This window comes from Gopherus flavomarginatus, chromosome 4 (assembly GCF_025201925.1).
Source record: "Gopherus flavomarginatus isolate rGopFla2 chromosome 4, rGopFla2.mat.asm, whole genome shotgun sequence".
NCBI lineage: Eukaryota > Metazoa > Chordata > Testudines > Testudinidae > Gopherus > Gopherus flavomarginatus.
The window spans coordinates 65,414,591-65,428,464 of NC_066620.1; the positions used below are offsets into that span (position 1 = coordinate 65,414,591).

The 13,874-nt window shown below is 42.6% G+C and overlaps 1 protein-coding gene across 1 annotated transcript in view; it reads right to left on the bottom strand.

Annotated features, from left to right (window-relative positions):
* ZFAND3 (zinc finger AN1-type containing 3) overlaps positions 1–13,874 on the bottom strand; it is a 266,127-nt gene that overhangs the window by 179,377 nt on the left and 72,876 nt on the right. Inside the window, exon 3 of the mRNA XM_050948639.1 lies at positions 9,955–9,981. Within this exon, the coding sequence (XP_050804596.1) occupies positions 9,955–9,981 (27 nt within the window). The remainder of the gene's footprint in view (positions 1–9,954; positions 9,982–13,874) is intronic.

Sequence of the window (13,874 nt, forward strand, 5' to 3'; positions counted from 1 at the left end):
ATACAACTGAAGTCTATGGGAGCTTTAACACAGTGTCTCTCAACATCTCCATACCACTGTACCCCTTTTCAGGAGTCTGATTTGTCTTGCGTCCCCCAAGTTTCACGTCACAAACATTACTTGCTCACAAAATCAGACATAAAAATACAGAAGTGTCAAAGCATATTACTGAAAAATTGCTTACTTCCTCATTTTTACCACATAATTACAAAATAAATCAATTGAAATATAAATATGTACTTACATTTCAGTGTATAGTATATAAAGCAGTATAAACAAGTCATTATCTGTATGAAATTTTAGTTTGTACCCACTTCGCTAGTGCTTTTTATGTAGCCTGTTGTAAAACTAGGCAAATATCTATATGGATTGATGTACCCCCTGGAAGACCTCTGTGTACCCCGATGGGTACGTGCATCCCTGGTTGAGAACCACTGCTTTAACATATAAAGCACTATGTAATGGTAAGTACACTGAAAATATCAGGGCCAAACATCTCAAATTTGATACCCAGAATTAGTGGGCTAAGAGGTAAGATTTACCTAACATGCCTTCCACAGAATTTAAGTGACAGACCATGGCTCCTATGGTTCATAGCTAAAGATTTTTTTGAAGTTACACACATTTCAAAGGCTTTCAAGAACAAAACAGTTGTCATAATAGCACACCATGCAAGTGATCTGCCTGGCCATTTGTATTACATACACACACAATCATCCATGAAGAACAGGGTTCTTGTATGTTCAAGGATTTAAGTTGGAAGCAGGTTTGACCAACATCCTACGCTCTCTGCAAAGAAAAATTCCAATATATAATATGCAATAGCTACAGTGCTAGGTTCTTGCTATATACATTTCTTCCAACATGGCCTCTCTCACAATCCTGGAGGCTGAAACAACTCTAGCATAGGAAGTCCTGGTTTCCCTTAGAGACTAGTCTCTACATAGCTATGGTTGCAGCCAGATACCATTAAGAAACTTTGTAGTCCCCATGTTGCTCTGCCTGTTAAAACGAAGTTGCTGCAACATTGTCACGTTTTCCCTGAAATCTAAGGGAAAATTTTTTGCAATGTTTGAGAATAGATCAACTTTGAATTTGAAGTTCTGAAGATCTGACTTTTGAATTACAGATACTTTTAAAAGGTTAACCTGACTGGAAATGTTGACTTGTGCCATTTGAGCTCAGAAACTGCTAGTTATTTATTCCTTCTTTTCACCTAATTAATTCTCCTTGTAAACCTATACATAGGCTACCTTTATTTAATTATAAACAATTTGTTCAAAGTTACTAATTGTATCTAACTGTAATGGCTAATGTGTTTGAGTAGTTTGCCCTCTGGTGACTAGTTTTGAGAGAACATAAGAGTGTCCCATAGCTCAAGTGGCAGTGATCTGTGTATGTAGAGCTAAAGGATAAAGCTGCTATTCCTAGATTTGAGCAGTTTAATCTAGTAATTGAGAACTGACAACCCAGTAAAGGCCTAACTTTTGAGGTGACACATAGTAGAGTGAAAGGTCATTTGACTAAAAACCGATACCTGCTGCATTGGTTGTATTCCTCCATAAGCCTGCTTTTTGTACCACAAGATTTTTTTGTTTTGTTTTTTTCCCAGAGTGCTGAGGCAGACCTCTGTCAGATATTTATATGGCTCCATTACCGTAATATTTGAGTGCCTCTCAATCTTTGATGTATTTACCCTCCCAATACCTCTGTGAGTTAGGGAGGTGCTATTACCCACATTTTACATATAGGCAACTGAGGCACAGAAAAGACTAAATGACTTACCTAGGGAGTCTTGGAAGTCCTGTGGCAGAGTAAGAAATTGAACCCAGAACTCCCCAGTTTCAGGCCAGTACCCTAAACATGACACCATCCTTCCCCTCAGGCAAACATGGATGAATTATTAGTAGACCCCCATGTTTTTTTAAAATACAAAACATGAACTAAAATGGAAAACAAAGTTCACCACACAACAGTGGCTCCTGGCCCACAGGGCTGGGCCTATCTTCCTGCTATGGGTGTTGCGATCTAGCACATGCGGTTGCAGTGCCGCAGCACCACTCAGCTTTGGCCCAGTTGTCCCTCTGTCACGGGGTAGAGAGGGACAATTTGAGTGAGTGTTGCAGTGACCCCATGGGTCACAGCACCTGTACCAGGGAGCTGGGCCCAGCCCAGCAGGATAGGAGTTGCCACTGCAGGCTGAATGTGAGTTGTGCTTGCTCTGCAAACACCGCCCCCAAGGTCTGCCATTCCCTCAGAGGCAGGACTCGACATCCTCCTCCCTCCATGGATAAAATGGAAAACACACAAAATAAGCCAAAATTCCCTAAGAACAAAAAGAATTTCCAGAGGGTCTAGTTATTGGCCATCTACCACTTACATAAGGTTCTATAACCAGATCACATTTGTCCAGCTACCCAATACTGCTGAGCCCCTCTGGCCCATTATTCAGTCTTCTTGGTAGATGTCTAGCTTTCAATAACGATTTTATTTTATTTTATTTTTTTTTACCACTGAGCTAAAAGGTTTTCCCTGAGGAAAGTTTTCCTTGTGGTCTCTCTTTGTTTGTATACGTAATGGCTGCTGAAATGTTGTCTCTGTCTATCACGATGACTACTCACTTAATTTCTCTCAGTGTCTTTAGTTAGAGGCAGTAAAGAGTCTGATTTCCTTCCATACCTAAGGTGTAAAAGCAGATGTAATCTAGGGGAAGAGAAAGAAGGCAAAGCAGAGCTAACCTCCATGTTTTGTTGTGTCTTGATTGAATTCAGCAGGAGTTCAATCACTGCAAAAACAAAGGCAGGCAGAACTGCTGATAGTTTTTGCAGCTGATGGAAGTATAATATTGAAGGGCACAATACTGCTTTTTGTGGGTTATCTTAAGTAATGGAATGGCAATGAGGATTTCCTTATGGACTGGTCTTGTGGACTGTCAGACAACTAAAGAGAAACCTGCAATTGTATTAATATGCTCATTTCATTTCCCCTCCCGCCCCAAAATGAAACTAGACTCCCTGCAGGTGAACTAAGTGGTAATTCATTAGCTTTAGCAGTAGTTACTGGAACAAAGATGATAACAGGTTCATCTAGCATGTAGTAAAAACCTTATTTAGCACTTTTCATCCCTAGATTTCTGAATAGTCTTGCAAAACACCTCTCCAACTAGCCCCTCTTCCACTTGGTACCAATTTTTGTCCTAATGCAGACCGTGACCTGGAGGAGCAAGGGAAAAGAGGAAGTTTAGCTGCTCGTGCCCTGCATAATTTTCCACACAGCATTGGTGGCTTGGATCCTAGAAAACATGCAGTAAACCAGACAGATATCCTGTTGTATTTCTAAATACTCACACAGCTCTGAACAACAGGTACCTCCAATGAAAAACTAAATTCTATCCTAGTGACAAAACATGAATTTGGATCACGTATCTTAAAGGAATGAATTGAATGGTTCAAAAATGTGCTCAGATACTGACCTCTTTCTTTTCACACTTAAATACTTCTTTTCACACTTTTTTATTCCCCAAAGGCTGCCTCGTCCCACCTCAGAGGCGCCATGTTTTATTTAAAACATACTCTCTCTCAGTAACCACTTGTTCTAATTGGCAAGGCAAGACTGGGTCCCCAAAGCACACAGCTCGTTACATTCAGTTTGGATTACAAAAAACACGATGAAACAAACTGCATTGAAATGTACAAATTAATGGCTCAGGAGTGCGCGACACAGATGTGGAATTAGATTGTAATATGGAACAAACTCCACAGGGAGGCTAGGGAACAAATCACTAGTGTCTCTATAAGCTACACAAGGTTTCCAAATGAGCAAATATACAAAACAGAGCACAGGTTTTTCCATAACTCACCCAAATTGCTAAATATGAATAGCAGAGATTCCTTCCCCCCACCTTATGCACACATGTAAAAGACAATGGAGTTACAAGCAAGAAGGCTTAATGAATTAAACCTGCAGGTCGCACTGTCTAAATATGTAACTCATCTTTGCTTTCATGCTGACAATGCGCAAACATCAATGCAATTAAGTCATACTTCTAAACATTTTTTAAATCACCTGGGAACCAGAACACAAGGGACTAAATTAGAGTTGGTGTTTCAGCAGGCAGCATGGAGAGATTAATGAGCTAGCAGTTAGATGAACAATATATTTATGGAATAGGAGGAAATGGCGTTTTCACTACAGACAACAAAAGGCACAAGACAAAATAAAACAACAGCTCTTTGTACAAAAATTAAACACAAAGGCAAAAGGGGTGCTCGGCTCCACAGTCAGAGTTAGTAGGATTAGCCAGCCCTTGAGATAACAACAGGCATGGAAAATATCAAGCAATAAAATTGTTCAGGTAAAAATTGAATTAAAATTAAAAAAAAAAGAGACATTGCAGTCTTTTCAGGCAGCCAGCATAGGTCATACTTCTAGTTAACTGTAAAGTGCAATTTGTAATGGTTTACATAAAACGAGCCTCAAACTACCAGGCTGTCAAAGTCACAACAGCTAAAAATCATTCCAATCATCTTTTGTGATCTTAGTTCCATGTCTTCTTAAACAGGAATTATGAAAAAGCGTTGAAGCAGTACTGGATCTCAAGTGTAATGGAACTCATCACGGCCTCTTAAACAGGTAGCTTTTGTCATTCCTCTAACATAGGGGTCCCCAATGCAGTGCCCGCGGGCACCATGGCGCACACCGAGGCATTTAAGTGCGCCCGCATACTGGCCGGTGAACAAGCATCCGCCGAAATGCCGCCAACAAGCAGCGGCATTCAGAGGCGTCGCTGCCGAAATGCCACCAGTTTTCAGCAGCATTTCGGCAGCGACGCCTCTGGATGATGCTGCTTGACGGCGGTATTTCGACAGCGATGCCTACTGACGTTGTTGCTTGTTGGTGGCATATCGGCGGATGCTGGTCCACCACCACGGTCCTCCATGGTTCGTCGTCTGAAAAAGGTTGGGGACCACTGCCCTAACGAAAGGACTCACATACCTTGCATAAGAGCATTAACATTCCTGTCACAAAGAGGTTTAATATCTTCATGAGAAGCCAACATTAACCCCATTCGGGACAGGCTAAATCTACTGGCCTGTAGGAAATGTTCTTGAGTGCATTGGAGGCTTACCCATCAATTGCTATAAAATTTATGTTCCCATTGTATGAGTGTTGTGTTTCTAGCCTTTGTTTTGTGAATAAACACTTCTTAATGTGACTAGATTAAATGCCATATTCCTGATGCTGGGGACATCCAGATAGGACGATGTGAATTGTCCTGGGCCCATGCACAGCTTGAGTGCCAGGCTTCGTAAAGAATCCTCCTTCCTCCCACCAATTACAGTGCAGCAGTGGATCCATTCTGTGGCAATGGCCTCCCACAATGCTTATATACCCCCTAATACTTTGTTGGGGGAAAGAAAGGGGTGGCATGAGGGGGAAGGGAGAAAGGAGAGAAGAGAAGGTAACTTGCAGATCAGCCCAGTGGCTAAGCCACCAGCCACGCTCCCAAAATCTTTGTTGGACACCTCTATATGGGGAGCCCTCATTAAGCGGAGCTCTTGGCATACAGGGAGTACACATCCCAAAAATGGGATCCCCAATTCCCACCTCACACCAGTACTATGTTAATTCTGCTGCAAGGGTATAGAACCCTGTAGTAATACTTCTGCGCCATGGCTATAGAGAAGAGGGCAGAATCCACCTTTGAAAGAGGTGTACATTATATTCACCTTACTGAGTAACTCAAAATATTGTATTCATTCCTCAAAAACTGCTGCATACTCCCCTCCTTCCCATACTATACCCTGCACATACTGATTACCGGTTACATGTAGGGGGAATCTTCTACAGCATAATTTGTCACGGGTTGCCTCATCAACCAGAGCTAAATTAAATTAGGAATGCAACTATACTTGGATGAACTGATTTCCTAAGCATTAGTATTTCTCCTCCAAAACATTAGGACTTTATCTTTTGTCTTGTTTGCTTATGATTTACTAATCAAGTTGCATTTAGAAGAGTAGTAAGTGCTTCCCACATGACCACAAATATTTGCCTGGTTCATTAAAGCAGGCAATGCTATCACCTGGGTTGTCACACTTCAGCAAGACTGAAGCCTCTGCAATGGTGCAAAATAAGGGCCAACTAGCAAGGAAAAAGGAATTGAGGGGAGACAATGCAAATTAAGAGCGTCAATAAACCAAATTCCAATAAAATCCTTAATTAAATGGAAGCTAAATACTTTTTTACAATCATGATTCTCCTCCTTAGTAAGTTTGATATACACTTGGATTCTCTGAGTGTTTACAAGTATTGTGACATTCTTCTCTCTTTGCATTAAAAACACAAAGATTTAACCTGCAACTGGGGAAGGCTGTATAGAAGACCAAAATGAAGACATGCTGAATGCTAATAAATATCTATGATGCTTCAGTACCCTGTAGATGGGTATTTCCTGGCTGCCTACGTTAGAGTTACCATAATGGGCAGTGTAATTGGCTACACAATTTTCAAAAGAATGCTTATCAGTTTGAATGTGTAATACAAAATAGACTGGAACACAAAAATACTGCCAGAGTCTCAAATGCTAACCAAGTGAATTTGCTTTAACAGTCTTGCAGTAAACATTCTGTATGCTACAAACACTAAGACAGACATGAATACAGTGGGAACCCACCACAATCAAAGATCCAGTCTAATGGAGCAATACAAATGGAGATGCCAGCTTATATTAGAGACTAACAGACACCATACTGCAGCCCTCCTAAACAAAGGTGTCTGCATACAGACAGAGAGAATGTTGCTTTTAAGCTGTAGATATTTCTTGCTGCTCTTCCAACATCAGAGCACACATGAAGCTCCACATCAATAGAGAGGGTAAGCACCTAGACAATGCAAGCACACTGGATTTTTTGATATTTCGTTTAGAAACAGAAGTTTCCTTCAGGGGCAAAGGGAGGAACAAAGTACATACATGGTTCTCCATTTATTGTGCAATACTACAGAGCACAGATTACAGGATATGAAACAGCAGTCTGCAAGATGTGTATTTTTGTTGGAATTGTTTTCCACACTGCAGGCCAAAAGACTGATCGAAGGTCTGCTCTGCAGTTTACTGACACCAAAAATCGACATGGAAATGCACCCCCAATGAGTGTTTGTCAGGTCATCCCTGTGGTTGCTTTACAGCCATGAAGGAACCCTACTTTGATTCCAGCCTCTTGCAGCCTAGAACAAGCAGAGTGGTGCTACCATTGTGAAGCCAGAAAAATCATTCAGGGAGACAGATGAAAGGAAAATTTCTGGTTTTACTGAAGAGTAACTCTTCCTCTCATTTAATGAGTTTCTAAACAAGTCATGTCTCCCCCTTAAAAATCTGCTACAGCAGCGGGCCTCCTCAATGGAAGTGGCAGGCTTAAAGTGCATAGCAATGAATGTAACAATTCTGCACAATCTGGGATGCAGAAGAATTCTGGGGAATAAAGATTTGCCACTGAAGTGGCTTTTATAGTTTTCTATATCTACATTAAAAGATGAAAACCAAGGCAGAATGTTGGTATGTTGTATATGTGAACCCACTTTAGAGAATGCAGTGCCATTTATTTTAGCCCTCTTTTCTTGTTATATGTGTCACTCAAACTCAAGGGAAAATAAAAATCAATACTGCGTTTGAGTAACAAAACTTTATAGTCTGACATATAGCCACTGAATACGTATTGAAACGTATTGCCAGTTTGGTGGTCAGCAATAACAATTTCTACTCTATTGTAGATTCGGATTATAATTCAACAGGATTTTATTTGTCAAGATGGTAGCACATGAACACACGCACAGACTATTTCAAGCAATAAATGACAGTGAACCAGGAATCAAGACATTCAGGGCTTGTCATTTCTGATAATTTTAGAGAACTCACCACATGTACATAATATGTTGTAGCACAGCTCAGAGAAAGAAGTGTATTCTTGAATCGAATTATGCTGATATAGTGGTTCAGGTAAATGTGGAAATCTTGTAGCATGGTTTAAATCAGAAGTTAGAGATGGAAGATACCTTGAGTCTAGTTCCCTCGTACATACCTTCAATTATAGCCTCATTGAGAAGCACTACGAAACCCCTGAAGAGTTCTGCTAGAAATATTTTACCCCTGCTGATGTTCTAAAATTATTCTGTTCTGCTTCTAGTGATCTCTGTGCATCTTTCCACCATATTATCTTATACTGTGGCACTTACCTTTAATTTCACGTATTAGCCCTTGGGCAAACTGCAACCATTATCTGCATTCCTTTTCCTTTCCTGTCTGCTCCATAACAACTACCTTCCTCTAGTCTGAGAGCAAATGGACTAAAGAGAAAATATATTTATATAATTCTTTAAGGAAAGAGTACACAAATATTTGGTGTTACTGAGGAGTCTATTGGTTCCACAGTAGTGCTCAGAGTCTCAGGATTGAGACTTTGTTATGTTAGGTGCTATATAAACATATAGGAAAACAGTCCCTGCCTGAAAGACCCTACAAATGTAAGAGTGAGTTTTCATAAACAATCAGCATTGGCCTAACCCTGCTCCCAGTGAAGTCTATAGTAAGAGTCTCACAGACTTCAATGGAAGCAGAGCTAGGCCAATGCTAGATGCTTTTTAAAATCCAACTGAGTGTCTAGTAATTCAGGCATTGAGCACTAACAGTTTGTCAAACTGACAGGACAGGTTGTAGTAATGGTGCAGAATGTGGTGTCAGTGAAGTACCTAGCCTACCTATCTATTTGCATTTCCTCACTTACCATTCTATATTCAAATTTGAAAAAATATGACAATATAGCATTTCTATTTTGGATATGTGAGATGTCTGAAGTTATTATAGGTTAGTAATCTACAGTGACTTCACCTGTGACAATTCAACATCAAGGTTTCCCCATACCGTACCTGTACTGGAGACAATAGGGTATAGATAGCTTTTAGGCAATATGACAAAATGAAGACCAGCACACTGTAAAGTAAAGTAATTTGCTGACCCATAATTAATTTTAAGAGTCTCTGTTGAAAGCATTTGAACATTTCAGGATCTGTGATTTACACTAATTCTTAAGACAGGTTTGATTTTTCTCAAAGAAAAATTCTTGTTAATACCAAAACTCTTCTCTCGAGAGTTTCATAAACCTTTTTGTGCAAGTTAAGAACTAAGTATTAAACCAGAAATGCTAGATCTGTGGTCATGTTGAACAGTCCTGTGAACTTTCAGGCCTTTCAAGGTTAATACTTCAGTTTCTACCAAGGAGTTTTTATCTTCACATTTGTCTATAAAGTGCCTAGCATTCTGCTGCCTATACAAACAAGATGAATCAATCCTTACAAATCCTGTGAAAGGCAGGGGAATACTATCCCCATTTTGAATATGGGAAAGTTGACAACATTAGCAATCAGAAATTCCTGGCTCCTAGGCCCATGATCCTTTTTGACCACAGGTTAAACAAACAAGTTGCCAGATCACACCCCATATGTTCATCCCCATAGTCATTTAGCAGTTGTTAGGATTTGGCCAAACAAGCATTAAAGACAACAGCTCCTAAGCACTGCCCTTTGCTCTGACTAGGTCTGTGCCAATTTAATCCCATTTCTTATCACAACTGAAGACTAATTATGAAATACTCAAAGTTTCAGGGAAAGAAAGATCACATCAGATCATGATTATATATAATTTGGCAAGACTGAAATTATGGCAAAAAAGGTAAAGGAAGGCATGAAGATACTGTTTCTGTAATTTATACTGCTACGCAAACCCAGCAACTATGTTTTGTTTCCTCAGTAGCCTGTTGCCCTCCTCATCTGATATATTTAAAATTCTACTTTCTACCAGAGTGTAAAATTAACCCCCCCTTCCCAGAAGAAGGGGATAGAAGAGATCCACCTTCCATTTTTTGTTTTAATTCAAAGTTACTTAACCACATAGTTACTAACCTTTTTCATTGTGTGGATTTCTTTTTTCTAAAATGAAAGAGAAAGGAAACAAGGGTCAAGACAGGTAATAACACTCAAATTCTCCCCCTTATACAAATCTGCTACAGCACATTAGTTTATAGCTTGCCACTCTATCACAAAAATGTAAGAGGAAGAATCCGTGGCATTTTGGGGGTGTCTAAATTATGAACACAGATTTTGATGGTTTTCTTGATAACTATTGTGATTCAATTTACAGAAGCAAAGTATAAGTCTTTGTCTTCCTATTTTAATAGTCTGACTGAAATCCAAAGTTACATTAAAAATCCACAGAAAATTAGTCAGTCGCTTAAAAAGAAAAAAAAGGAGGGAAAGTATTAGAGGAAAGCATGCTAGTTATCACCTGTTAATGAATACTAGGAGACTCCTGCCATATAAAGATTATCAACAAGCCATAACTGGGACCTAAGATAGCAAAAGCAAGTTTGGCACTCCTAGAATACCAGTTCTCTCTCTGTCAATAATGACTAGTGGCAATCTGATCATTGATCCCAGACTGTCATGGCCTAATGGATATGGTAGCTTTAAATTCACAGAATACTGTGTATTTTAGAAAAGAGACTAAAATGGCTCTAAGGGATCCTTGACATTTTAAAGTATCTACATATAGGTATGAACAATATCACTCTCAGTGTGCGTAAGCCTTTGCACGTGCACGGTACTTATTCAGAGGGGAAGGACTTTTCAAACGAGACTTGCAGAACAGGAAGAAAAATCAAGAAAACATATCTTAAAAGAAAAATCAATAAAAATCAAGGTTTAAAGAAGCTCCACTCCATGCTTCATTTGCTGTTTGTGCAGCCTAGAGTATTCTATTAACTCCAAGATATGCAAGATTGTCAGTTTATAGCTAACTATCAAATATACAGGTTGTTCGTAGAATTGCTGCAGCTGTGTTGGTCCCAGGATACGAGACACACAAGGGAGGTGAGGTATTATCTTTTATTGGATCAACTTTTATTGGTAGTAGGTACAAGCTTTCAAGCTACACAGAGCTCTTCTGCAGGTCTGGAGAAGGAGGCAGAGAATCAGTTCCCCAGATCTGAGGAACAGCTCTTTGTAGCTCGAAAGCCTGTACCTTCCACCAAGAGAAGATGGCCCAATAAAAGATAATACCTCACCTCCCTTGCCTCACAAATATAAAGGTGTATATTTGATACTTAAACATACTTGTATGTCTAATACTTACTTGGAATCTAAAATAAGACAGTTACCTTTTCTTTGATGTTCTTTGAAATGTGTTCATGTCTATTCCACAGTAGGTGTGCGTGCTTGCCATGTGCACTGGTGCTGAAAGTTTTCCCCCAGCAGTACCAGTAGGGGAGCACCCCAGTGACCCTTGGAGTAGCGCCTCCGTCATGCGGTATAAGGGGTGCTGCGTGCTCCCCCCACTCTCAGTTTCTTCTTGCCAGAAAACTCCAACAGAGGGGAATGAGGGCAGGATGTGGAACAGACATGAGCAACTCATCTTGACGAACACCAATTACAGAAAAGGTAACTTTTTTCTTGTACGAGTGATTGCTTATATGTATTCAACAGTAGGTGATTCCAAGCTATATCTGTTGGAAGTGGATAGGAGTTCACAAGTTCTCAGGACAGAGCACAGCCCTGCCGAACCCAGCGTCCTCCCTGGTTGGGAGATGATTGCATAAATGTGAGGTGACAGTGTGAACTGAAGACCACGTAGCAGCCCTACAAATGTCTTGGATGGGGACATGGGCCAAAAAGCTAGCCAATGAGGCCTGCATCCAAGTCAAGAGTGCCTTCACAATTGGGGTGGGGGGAGAGGGAACTCCCGCCAGAGTACGGATGCACGAGGTAATCCAGTTGGAGAGCCGCTGAATGGAGATCGGCCGACCTTTCATGTGCTCAGCCGAGCAATGAACAATTGTGAGGACTTTCTGAACGGCTTAGTACGCTTCAAGTAGAAAGTCAGAGCCCATTTCACATCCAGCATGTGGAGGCGGCACTTCTCACTGGATGCATGGGGCTTGAGGCAGAGGACCAGCAGAAAATGTCCTGACCCATGTGATAGGCGGAGACCACCTTTGGAAGGAACGAAGGGTATGGGCAGAGCTGGACCTTATCTTTATGAAACATCGTGCTCGGGGGCCCAGAGATCAGGGCCCTGAATTCCGAGACCCGCCTAGCTGACGTGATCAACCAGGAAGGCCACCTTTCACAAGAGGTATGACCAGGAGCATGTGGCTAGCAGCTCAAAACAGGGGCCCCGTGAAACGGGCCAACAGGTTTAGGTCCCACTGCGGGACAGGGGGCCTAACATATGGGAAGAGATGATGTAACCCTTTAAGGAATTGGCCAGTCACAGCATGGGAGAATTCCATGTGACCTGCACCGGTGGGTGGAAGGCCGATATGGCCACCAGGTGCACCTTGACTGACGAAGGCGCCAGGCCCTCTGCTCTAAGGTAGGGGAGGCAGTCCAGAATAAGCTGGATCAGGGAAATTCCATGCTCATCTGTCCATCTGGAGAACTGAGACCACTTTGCCAAGTAGGCTCGGCACGTGGAGGGGCGCCTGCTTTCTAGGAGCACATCCTTTCCTCTCTGCCTAACCATTGCACAGCCATGCTGTGAGGTGGAGTGCTGCTAGGTTGTGGTGGAGGTGGTAACCCTGGGAGAGCAGGTCCAGGTGGGATGGCAACAGCCACGGCGGGGTGACCGCCAGGCCCGTGAAGGCCCCATACCAATGCCACCTGGGCCATGCCGCAGCAATCAGAAGGACCCGGGCCTTGTCTGACTATCTTTTCCAGGACCTTGCCGATCAGCAGGAACCGGGGGGGAAATAGAGAAACTGGCTTCACTAGGACAGGAGGAAGGCACTGGAGATAGCGCCCCATCCCAGCCCCCCAGGAGTAGAACTGGGGACAGCGAACAGGTTCACCTGGGGAGTTCCCCACACTTGGAAAAGTCTGTGCACCACCTCTGGGTGGAGAAACCACTTGTTCTGAGAAAAGTTTCTGCTCAAGCGTTCCGGGCACCCGGCAAACGAAAGGCCTGTAGGCAGATGTCCTGGGCTATACAAAAGACCCACAGCCTGAGGGCTTCACAGGAGAGGGCATAGGATCAGGCCCCGCCTGGCCTGTTGATATAGAACATCGAGGCCACGTTGTCCATGAGGACCCCGACCACTCGGCCCTCCACATGCGAGCAGAAGGCCTTGCACACCAGCCATACTGCCCTAAGCTCCTTGACGTTTAGGCGGAGGGACAGAGCCTGAGCCGAGCACAGACCCTGGGTCTGAACATTCTCCACATGGGCCCCCCATCCCAAGTCTGACATGTCAGACACTAGCTCCAGTGACAGGGCCCTGCCCCTGAACAGGACCCCTTGCAGCATGTTTCTCAGGAAGGACCACCACCATAGGAAGGTGATCACTGGCTAGGGCACCATGAGGACTTTGTCCATCCTGTCCCTGGCCTAAGAGAACTCCTAGGCCAACCAGGGCTGGAGGGGCCTCATCCTGAGTCTGGCATGACGGATCACATGATCCAAGAGTTGGAGGCACTCTCTAGCTGTTGTCACCGGAAACCTTGTGACCCTGTCAATGAGTCCCTCAGAGTCTCGAACCTGTCCGGTGGGAGGGAGGCTTTGGGTTGATGAGGCATCCAGGAACACCCCAATAAACTCTATGCATTGTACTGGGACTAATGTGGACTTGGTGTTGTTTACCAACAGGCCCAAAGTAGTGTGCATGGACAGGAGCACCACTTGATCCGGCACCTGCGACCAGGAGCTGCCCTTGACCAACCAGTCATCCAGAAAGGGGAAAATCTGGACTCCCTGGCACGTGAGGTAGGCCACCACCACCACCGACATACATTTTGTGAATACCCTGGGGGCAGTGGACAGGCCAAACAAG